We start from the raw sequence: 10,849 nt of genomic DNA, 5'->3' as shown, positions 1-10,849 counted from the left end.
TGTAACAGGCAGGGCACAAATGCATCCAAGGCTTTTAGGCATTTGCTTCTTGGCTGCACAAAGGGCCCAGAGTGCTGTAGGCCAGTCAGTAAGCTTCATCTAGCTGAGGGAGAGGACAAGGAGTGAACTGCCAGGGGGTATCCAACCTCCCCCTTACCTGTAAGGTAACGTGTCCACAGAAGTGTGTGCAAAGACGTGGCTGCTGCTGTTCTGATTGAGCAAAATCCCCTCCCTTCTTCCCTCCAAATGTGAATAGCTTTTTATCCTGTCTTGAAAAGAAAGCAGATGCAAATGTAGATCAGGTACTTTCAGCAGTTTGAGTGCTCTTTGAGGTTGGGAAAAAGAAATCTGATTAGGGTTACAGCTGTTTCATTTCCTGACAGATGCACAGAGTGTTGTGTGCTGGTGTAGTGCGGATGTGCACACACACAGCAGCCTCGTTTTGTATCAGTGGCATAACCACACAGCAGCCGGCATGTTCTGAACTCCTTGTCCTGGACACCCTGCCAAAATATGCTTTATGCAGAATTTTCTGTGAACCAGGCTGTAGTGTGTTTGTGTGTGTATGCGTGTGTGTATGCATGTGCATATAAATTTGTATGTGTTTTCTTCACTTGACAGGGCCTTTGTTGTTGAACTTTTTGTTGCTGGAGCGGGGCAGTGCGGTGTAAAGAAGCACAACTAATTATAAAGCACTTGTATAAAAAAATAATCTGCATTTGTACAAACAGTACTAGTAAAAGTGCCTGGGTAAGAGTACCACAAGTACCCAAATAAGCCCGACTCTGAATGGAGAACTCTCTTCTGTCTTGCAACCACAGCTAAAAAGTTGTTTATAACTGGATGCTGAGGTGGTGTAATTTTCTCTTCTAGGAACTTGGAATAAGAATTCCTAGACCACTGGGACACGGACCAAGCAGATTCATCCCTGAGAAGGAGGTGTGGTAGTATTTTCAAGTACATAGTGAACTTTATGCTTTTAAGGAATGTCCTTTTAGTAGTAGCCCACATTTGCTTTCAGGACAGCTGCTGAGCTGCAAAACATTTTCAGTAGTGATCACATTCAGTCCTGGGAAGACTTTGGCTACAGTTCTAGAACAGTAAGAGCCTTGGGGAGCTTTGGAATAGTTATGACTCCTCCCATACTGCTATCTAGCATGAGAGAAACCCAATACTGTTTCCTTGTGAACATCCGGATGTAATTTCCTACTGGTCCACAAGGTACCTGCCCCCCTGCTCTGAGACTGCTTTTTCTTGAGCTGCTGCTACCATTCTGAAGAATCTGAGAAGCTTCAGAGTGTCGTGGCTGAGCATTTCTGGTGCTTCTCTCCTGATTGTCTGGTAAGAGAATTTGGAGCAGAGGAAAAGTTAGTATTTATGCCTGTGGTTTTCTAGGAATTTTAGAATCTTAAGTTTCAATTTCCTTTTATTTCTCTCTCTTGTCATTTTAGCTAGCTTTTTACCTCTTTTCCTCTTTTATCCATAGTAAAAGTGATTATTCAGTTAAATTTTAGTTATAATGAACTAAGTTAGATCAAGCTTGGGTGTTCAGGAAAGTGAAGGTGAGACAGTTAAAAATTAGAAATCAGTGTTGTACTAGAGAAAGACCAAAGCCAAAAATCTTCTTTTGCTGTTATAACCATTTGCGACCTCCTAAATGAGAGGTATTTAAAAGGATTTTATGTGCCTGATGTGCACTAATGCCATTAATAGATTTATAATATAATTCCTTTCACTCGGAGCCTCCGAGCGCTGTGGTAATACATTTATTTATTGTTTCATTGGTGGTACTTGGACAATATTGCTCATTGCTCTTTCTGTTCCATCAGACAATTCAGGTGGGAAACGAAGACGCCACGATGCACACGCTGTTTGCAGATTCTTTTGCCACGCTGGGCAGACTGGACAATGTTACCTTGGTGATGGTTTTCCACCCGCAGTATCTCGAAAGCTTTCTAAAAACTCAGCACTATCTGCTGCAAATGGATGGTCCACTCCCGCTTCATTACCGACACTACATCGGGATAATGGTATGCAGCCAGCAGAAACAGCCACTCTGGAGCAGTCTCTGGTCTTGTTTAATAGCGCTTATTACTGTGTTTTGCAGTTTCTAGTTGGAAAGGCATTTCATCAGGAGCTAAGGGGAAAAGCAGAGTAGGTTTGTTTGTGTCTGGCTCACAGATTGTTTTATAAGATCAGCACTTATTCATAGTCTTGGTAGGAGTGTGAGAAAAAGGGGAAAAAATCTGTTATAAAAATTAGACAATTGTTTGTTATTGGTGTCCTTAGTATCTCAGAAACTGTTTCTCAGGAAAGCTTGTTTCTATGTGTGTGTGTCCTGTCAAATACACCTCCCCCTAAATCAGTAGTCAGTCCCATCATCTGTTTCTGAGCATCTAAATTCTAAGCAAGTTTTCTGCCAGAAGTGGTTGATTTCCAATCTGCCCATTCAATGACCTTTGCTTGCTGAAGTTGAATTAAAGTTTTGGGCCGCATCTTAATTTGATGCAGAAAATATTAGTGTTTGAATAAATGATAATGAGTCTGTCTTGGCTGAAGAGCTGCCTGTAGTCTCTCTTGCTGTATGTGTTCTAAAACCTGCTTTTGCTGGTAAAAATTCACCTAGAGACGGCTTCTGTCCCCTGGGGAGTATGATGCAGCATGCATTACTTGCTTCAGGACATATAATAAATCCATGCCTGTACTTCTCCCTGGGTATAGGCATGTTGCACCTGTAGCCAGCATAGTTATAGTGTATATGAATGAGGGATATTTATGTTGTGAGAACAATAATCAAAACAAGCTGATGTGTTCATCTCAGAAATTTTTTTTTACTTCAGCCTTTGATCACTGCAAGTGTTATTCTTGCATATTTTGAGGAAATGATGACTTATGTTACTTGTCATAAAGCACTTTCTGTAACTGTTTTCTGTATCACACTGTTTTCCTTTCTAGGCTGCAGCACGACATCAGTGCTCTTACCTTGTTAACCTCCATGTGAATGACTTCCTTCATGTTGGTGGAGACCCCAAATGGTTGAATGGTCTGGAAAATGCACCTCAAAAACTTCAAAATTTAGGAGAACTGAACAAAATGTTGGCTCATCGACCCTGGCTTATCACCAAGGAACATATCGAGGTAGGTCTTTCCTGAAGTAATGTGAATGTACCCTTTTTTCCAGTAATGCAGTTACAGATTCTTAGGATTAAGAGCCAGACTGGACTAAAGATGTTCTCTGTTAGTGACTTTGATTTCAGCGCTACATCACTGTGATATAGCATGATACAGTATCACTTGTGCCCTTGTAAAACTAATGTGATCGTGTGCCAGTGATCATAACTGCTCTTAAATGACTAAAATTTAATTTACAACACATTTGTAATTTGACATTTCAGAGTGTCATGTCGGAGTTCCATTGGTGCAATAACGATGTGCTCAGGTCTGCCACCTCCTTAAGTCATGTGCTTTCAGTAGCCTGAACCGCTGGGTATTTGAGATGCTGCCACCACATTTTTGCCTGGTTCAAATGCTGGGTTTTCAGGCTGGGTTGGAGGGAGCAGGCTGGCAGAGCTGCCCAGGGGAGCAGTGGTGGTAGAAGCCAGCCAGGACCACAGCACCAACAATCCACCAAGGGGCTGCTCCTCTGAGGGCCACCTAGACCAGCCAGCTCCGAGGGCATGTGCAGTGTGTGTGTGGTGACAACAGCTCTCATGGCCTGCCCTGGGCCAAGCCCTGGCTACTGGAGCACCTCCTCTGCTCTCTCTGTGCCCTGAGCAAGGAGGATGTGGGTGCTGAGACTTTCTCAGTGCTGCCTTGCCAGGCAGAGAGGTGATGGCAGGTCCTGCTGGGAGGCAGGGCACTGGGCTGTGCGGGAGGGCTCATGCTCTGCCAGAAGGCCCCAAACCTCCCACACTTTCCTGCCTGAAGGGGAAGTTGAGAGTTTGAAGCTTCTTGTCAAATCTAGAGCATTCCACCCCCAGGGACAAGATGGAGGGAGCCCGGCCCTGATGCCAGGTTCTTACACAGTTGATCTGCAAGGAGTTGCCAGGGTTTTCTGATACTGCAGAGACCATCTGAAGAAACATGCAGCTGTTGTGGTTGCATCTTCATTTGAGGTGTGAAATTTCAACGCAAGTCAGTCTGGCCTTGATACAAACCACACACTACAAAAGGGAAACCCAAACTGATTCAACTGCTGAGGACCAGAGAGGGGAGAGAAGTCATCTCCTTTGTGACTTAACCTTGGCAGGTCATCTGGTAACAGGATACTGAGCACATTAATGGCAGCAGAGAGTTAGGAAGCAAGATTGGATGTTGGAAAAATAATTTTACCTGGTAAAGAAATGTGTTGATCAGTTGCATTAAGGTGGGGGTCTTATGAATGACTTTAATACTTTTGTCTTGCATTACTTTTTAAGCAACTTTTAAAGACTGAAGAGAACAGCTGGTCCCTGGCAGAGCTGATCCATGCAGTTGTTCTCCTTACACACTACCACTCCCTTGCTTCCTTCACATTTGGTTGTGGGATCAGCCCGGAGATCGACTGTGAGGGGGGTCACACTTTCAGGCCCCCTTCCATCAGTAACTACTGCATATGCGATATTACAAATGGTTACCACGGGGTGGAGGAAATCCATGCCAGCCCAACTGGAAGTATTCCAGTAAGTATCTGTCTGAACAAACAATCTCTTTCTATAGTAGTAGTTTCTTTGTAAACTTAACACGTGGAGGGTGCCTGTCTCTTTTCATTCATGGGGAGTGGGATTGATGAGCCTAAACCAGTTGGAAAAGTGTATTTAGGAGGAGCTGAAATGACAGTAGTAAGCTGGGGGAAGCTACCAAAGGGAGAGAGATCCAATCTCTGTTGTCTATTTTTTTGGATCTCCTGTCATTCATAAAAGCAAACTGAGATGACTCCAGGTCTCAACTAGTTCATGATATGTGTCCTGAGCAGCAGTGGCCAGGAATGCTTTTTTCATGGGTGCAGTGGAAAGTGGGCTCTTCCTTTGATTCCAGCCTCTGACTTTGTTGCCTTGAGGTGTTTGTGATGCATCACACAACAGATCATTTTAACAGATCATTCACAGTTTTCTGACTGTCTTTAAAACAGCATTTCCTGCCTGCAGCAGTTATGCTGGTCTGTACTTGCTTCCACTTAGTGAAAAGCATGATGTTAACTGCACTTTGGTTTAAGAACAGGCCATGAGGGCATTTTCTGCTGCAGGTTCCTTGCCTGCGAGACTTTACTGCAACGGTGTGGGTTTAAATGGCATTTAAATTTTGTTAGATGGAGCTTGCTGGCTCTCTGAAGGAGCAAACTGCAAAAGGCAGAGAGGAAAAGGGCAGAACTGTATAAGTTAAAGATAACTTTATTACACTTTGTGCTGATGGATTTTTACAAGACTGAATGCCGAATTAATAGTCTTGTGGTGTTAAAACAGTTCCTGTGAAATACGATTATCTTCAACTGGCTTTCTTTTGAGGCTTCATTAAATCTGCATTTACACTCATTCTTCCTTTTTCCTTCAGTGTTTCTTCTCTGTGAGCAGAGAAGGGGAAAAATACAGTTGGGTAGTAAATTGTGGTTACTTCCTCTATCGGAATTTCTGTTACAGCTCCTTGTTTTTCAGTTGTTAATTTAGATAAAGTAAGAGAAACTAATTTTAGTGTGCGAACCACTTGTTCCAAAATGCTGTAGTTTTTAAATCATGCTAAAAACTCGAGCAATTTAACTGAGAAGAGATGATGACTAAATGTGAACCATTGGGTCAATACAGGTTTCTTTCAAAAAATGTTTTCCTTGAAAAATCCATATTTAAATATGTAAATGAAGGATATCAGTTGCATTTAAATTTTCTGGCTTGACAATTTCTGCCATCATTGTCAGTTCTCGTTGCATGAAAATTAAGTGTCTTTCTCTTCTTTTGAAGTCTACAGAGTCGGTCTGTGAAGTTGAAGCTCTTATGGAGAAAATGAAGCAGCTACAGGAGTGCAGAGACGAAGAGGAGGCCAGCCAGGAAGAGATGGCTACACGTTTTGAAAGGGAGAAGAGAGAAAGCATGTTCGTGTGTTCTTCAGGTAGAACAGATGTAGAGTAAATATACCGTTATTTAGACTTTCTCAAATTATTTGAAGAAATACTTACCACTGTAAAAGGGGGGGGGGGGGAGTGTTATTATTTGTCTTGAAAACATTACCATTTCTTTGAAAGGATCAAGATTAGGGATGCGTTGTTTTCTTCCAGAACACTTAAAAGCAGAGTAGTGCCAAAATTTGTGGCTTCTCTGAAACACACCATAACAATACTATGTTTAATAAAAATCTCCAGCAGAAACGGAATCTCTCTTTTCAGAGATTTAAAAGTTTCACAAGAGATTTAAGCATCTCACAAGACCCTGTAAAAAGGCCTTAACACAATTTTTCTGTTAGTGTGTATGAAATGTTGCTTTCAGGTGACTGAGAGACAATACCTAACCTCTTACAGGTTTAGGGTTGTCATGGGCTCTTCAACAGTTTCATCTGGAAGTCTCAGAAGTCTCTTTTTTAAGAAGCAATCTGTTCCAAAATGGGTTTTTCCCCTGACATTTTTACAGGCCCCTTGAGTTAGGAGGAAAGTGTCCCCTGGACTTAGGGGACAGGGTGAAGACTGGTGCATGAAAGAAGGGAGAAAAAGATGTTTGTCTGTTAGAAAGAATCTGAGTGTTTTTCATGGAGTTGCCTCCATAGCTGTAGTCACACTGAGCTGTACCAAAGAATCTTCATACGGGTAGTCCAGTGAAACTCTGTGTTTGTTTAAAAAGCACAGAGACTCCCATTCTTCTGCAAAAGTTCTGCTAGGAGACTTTCAATTTGTTCTTACCAAAATTGTGTGAAATTCTGTTTGATATTAACAGAAGATGAAGAATCTGCAGCAACAAGAGATGTGTCTCGTCACTTTGAGGATACCAGCTATGGTTACAAAGACTTCTCCAGACATGGAATGCATGTGCCCACCTTTCGTGTTCAGGTAACAAGGATGGGGTCTGCTCTTGGGAGGCTTAGTGCACAATCTGTTTCTTGTGCCCAATACCAAACATGGAAATCACTGTGCTGTCTCTTACTGCCCTGTGGATGAGGCTTAAAGCCAGCAAATGAACAACCCCCACCTCCCAGTGGATTACCTGCTCTGAGATCAATTACATTAAAGCACTGGGTCTTCACAACGTCATTTCTGACATTCTCCATTCTGCATTTTTACTTATTCTAAGGATTATTCCTGGGAAGACCATGGCTATTCCTTGGTTAATCGTCTTTATCCAGATGTGGGACAACTACTTGACGAGAAGTTTCATATTGCTTATAATCTGACTTACAACACAATGGCCATGCACAAAGATGTGGATACCTCAATGCTAAGACGAGCTATTTGGAACTATATTCACTGTATGTTTGGAATAAGGTCAGTTTTACTATTTTTATTCTTTCTCAAATTGAAGCAGAGTTGTTATTTAAGTAAATGTGTGTATTTTTTAAACATATTTGTGTTTATGGGGTAGGGCCAGTAGTGGTACAAATGACTCAACAACTTCTTTTGCCATAGGAACTTAAAAACAATGCAAGTGAAATAACTGCTTCTTGAAAATGAAAGTGATTTTTTTTCAATTCCGAACAGATACGATGATTATGACTATGGTGAAATTAATCAGTTGTTGGACCGCAGCTTTAAAGTTTACATCAAGACTGTGGTTTGCACTCCTGAAAAGACCACAAAAAGAATGTATGATAGCTTCTGGAGGCAGTTTGAACACTCTGAGAAGGTACAGTTTGCGCGCATGCTGAGGGACAGACACAGGTCCCCGATCGATGCCACCCTGACAGGCACAGCTACCCAGCTAGCACTTAAGCTTTAGCTGATGTTACTGGGATTCTACTTACAATCAGTAAATTTGTTAGGAAGTGTAGTGTTCCCAGGCTGAAATACCTTCCCATTTCCTACTGCATGTTTGCTAGCTAACAGCTGACGTGGACTGCGCAAGCTCTGAGCAGTATGGGGGAGTTAGACATGTTAATGCTACAGCTTCACCTCAACTGCAGTTGGTACTGCTTGTATCCCAGAGAGGCACGGAAGGGATGTTAGATCCATCCCTCCCTTGGCCTTAGACTTGGAGCAGCTGCTGGTTTGGCCAGGGTCTGTGCACTCCCCTGGTCCTTTAAACATGGATGGCCCCAAAGCAGTTCTTTTACGGTAAAGCCTGAAGCCCTGCTGCTGGGTTATAGTCTGAATTGCACCTCCCAGTCATATTTCTTGCTGTTAACTCCCAGATATCTGCTCCAAAAAGTTTACATTCTCCAGTTTTTCTTTGGAAAAATATTTCTTGGCCTTGCTTAGAATCAGTGCTGAAACATAAAGACGCCTGAATCGTTAGTGTTCAAATCATCAAAGGCTCTATTCTTGCTAAACCCCCTAAAACAGGGTCCTGTAACTACAGTGATTTAAGGGTGTTCAAGTAAAACACTTAACCTATGTTTTGGTTAGACTAACTGATAGATGAGCTTTTCAAGCACACAGATTCTCCTTTAAAGCCCAAAACTTTGCATCTCCGTAGCCATCAGAATCCAAAGATCCTGCATGTACGTGTCACTGAATGCAGTCACCAATCACGCTCAGGGAGATCATGCAAATGAAACCACACACAGCCCTCACATGCTGGAACAAACTCACAGCCACCTGCTGTCCGTGAGAAAATACTTTCCACGCCCTCCCCCACGCAGTTTCTGATCTCATCCTCAAAGAAAAACATTAAAGACATTGAGGAGATGAGCTTGGGGAACACTCTGGTAGCTACTGAACACCTGTGTCTCAGTAAAGACAGCAGTTTTGTGGCACTTTAGAGTTTTTCGTGTGCCTCACCTTGGCTAACCACTCCACGTTGTTCAGGTGATAACTACCTGTGTGTTTCAGCAAACTACCTTATCAGCTCTGCTCCACAAGTACCAGCTGCCCTTTTGCCTTTAATTGATTACCTTCACTAAGCTAAATTTGAGCAGGCCGTGCATATTCTGCTGCTGCTGAAGAAGGGCTTGTGTGCTTGAAAGCTTGTCTGTTTTTTCCAGCTAAACCAGCTGGTCTACTAAAGGGTGACTGCCTCTTCCTGGGAGCGTGGCCCTGTTTAGGTGCACGTGTGACCCCCTGCTGTGCAATGCCACTTGCTCTGTCCCCGAGGAGCTTCATGGCAAGAACTGATGGTCTGGGTGGCTCACACAGGCAGTGCTCCCCTGCTGCTGCTGCTGTGGTGGCTGCTGCTGCAAGCACTGACACGAAAACCACAGCCCTGCAGGCTTCCTTCAGCTGCAGCACATCATTGTGAGCACACCACTAAAGCCTGACTTCTCTTTCCTGAAGGTCCATGTAAATTTGCTTCTGGTAGAAGCTCGGATGCAAGCCGAACTACTTTATGCTCTGAGAGCTATTACTCGCTATATGACCTGATGTCTCCGGCTGCCTGTTGACGTTGGAATGTTCTGCAGCTGCAGTGTGGCAGAGGAAGATACGAAGCCTCAGGACCAACAGTAGCTATAAGTTAAGATGCCCATTGTGCCATAACTCCTTTAGTTTCAGCTATTTCCATGTTTGGAATATCGTTGCTGCCACTCGGCAGTGAATGCTTGGCAGTTGAAAAGACAGGGTTGTACAGAAGTGCTGCCTGCTCATGGTATTTTGGCTTTAGACAGTATGGGACATTCTATGAATTTGTGGCAATATAGCAAACTATAGATATATAGATCTTGTGTTAAGGCAAATACTGTGGGAGTTGGAGCGCGAAAAGAAGTGGGATTTGATGACATTTGCTTTCCCTACAAGAATAATTTTAGAAAATCTTGATGCTGCTATTTGTGCAGGTGGAGTGAACAGACCCAGGCTGTTCCAGTTAAGCTAGAAGTGGAAGTGAGCACTGCTATTGTCTGAGCCTTTACTGTGTGTGGTTTCAAAAAAGCCTTGTTATTTAGATTCCCTTTTTAATCAGAACTAAACCTCTTCTGTCCACAGTGATAATCTGAAAGATAGCAGTCAATTTTCTCAACTAGTTTAGCCTTAAAATGCTACAGGACGTTTGTTCAGCATTATTTCGTGAGCTCCAAAGTGCAATGGTCTTCCTATGGAAAAAAGGGGACTGGAGTCCTCAGAGCTTTTTAGAGATCTACCTACCTAAAGTGTCAAGTAGCTTCTTGTCCTCTTTTTCACAGATGAACCAAGAAGGAGCTAGGACAAGGTGTGGGAATGTTGTTCTAGACTGCCAAACAGTCCTACTGTATTACATGCCCAACGCTGGTCTTACTGATTTTTGCAGTTGCTTAAATAACTAGGCTAAAATCCATCTATTTTTAGTAAATCAAAACATGATTAAAATGCTGACGTTTAATATACATTGGTTTTGGAGAACACATGAATACTTTTGTATGAGTGTGAATTGCTTTTTAAATTTGTCAGTATTACTGGTATTTTTGAAATAAAGGTAACAACTTTTTCTCTTGGTGTTTCTGTGTGGTTTAACTTTAAGCTTCTGTTCTTACTGGTTCAAAGACCACATAAAAATGTTTGAAACAGTAACTGTGCAAACATACTTGAAATGATGAGCCATGAATTTTTCAACTGAGTCTAAAATGCTGGGAGAAAATAAAGTTTAAAAACATAGATCTGGATCTTCATTAATACTGTAGTAGGAACACCCTTCCTATACTCCTGATGTGTTCGCCCTTCCTATGGTCCTCCACCTTCTATTTAGGAATACTCTGTCATGTAAGGTTTTCTCTTTTCTCACAGGCAACGGACAGGGTGGGCTCAGAGATTCCAATATATGTTAATGCAATC

General features: G+C 42.5%; 2 protein-coding genes across 9 annotated transcripts in view; one reads left to right on the top strand and one right to left on the bottom strand.

Annotated features, from left to right (window-relative positions):
- The window catches only part of SESN1 (sestrin 1), a 77,734-nt gene extending 67,229 nt beyond the window's left edge, over positions 1-10,505 (top strand). For 2 of the 3 annotated variants that reach the window (XM_027633919.1, XM_027633921.1), the window contains exons 2-10: positions 874-939; positions 1,830-2,030; positions 2,956-3,138; positions 4,419-4,661; positions 5,931-6,078; positions 6,894-7,006; positions 7,248-7,438; positions 7,652-7,796; positions 9,383-10,505. In XM_027633919.1, coding sequence (XP_027489720.1) covers positions 874-939; positions 1,830-2,030; positions 2,956-3,138; positions 4,419-4,661; positions 5,931-6,078; positions 6,894-7,006; positions 7,248-7,438; positions 7,652-7,796; positions 9,383-9,469 — 1,377 coding nt within the window. In that variant the 3' untranslated portion in view covers positions 9,470-10,505. Of the gene's footprint in view, positions 1-873; positions 940-1,251; positions 1,342-1,829; positions 2,031-2,955; positions 3,139-4,418; positions 4,662-5,930; positions 6,079-6,893; positions 7,007-7,247; positions 7,439-7,651; positions 7,797-9,382 lie in introns of those variants that run through there. The other variant, XM_027633920.1, reaches the window with a different exon arrangement.
- ARMC2 (armadillo repeat containing 2) overlaps positions 2,025-10,849 on the bottom strand; it is a 76,081-nt gene continuing 67,256 nt past the window's right edge. For all 6 annotated transcript variants that reach the window (XM_027633915.1, XM_027633914.1, XM_027633909.1 and 3 more), the window contains one exon: positions 2,025-2,137. In XM_027633915.1, coding sequence (XP_027489716.1) covers positions 2,131-2,137 — 7 coding nt within the window. In that variant the 3' untranslated portion in view covers positions 2,025-2,130. The remainder of the gene's footprint in view (positions 2,138-10,849) is intronic.

This window comes from Corapipo altera, unplaced genomic scaffold (assembly GCF_003945725.1).
Source record: "Corapipo altera isolate COAL_440 unplaced genomic scaffold, ASM394572v1 2b, whole genome shotgun sequence".
NCBI lineage: Eukaryota > Metazoa > Chordata > Aves > Passeriformes > Pipridae > Corapipo > Corapipo altera.
The sequence above is the reverse complement of the archived record's forward strand: the minus strand, read 5'-3'. Positions and strand labels throughout refer to the sequence as shown.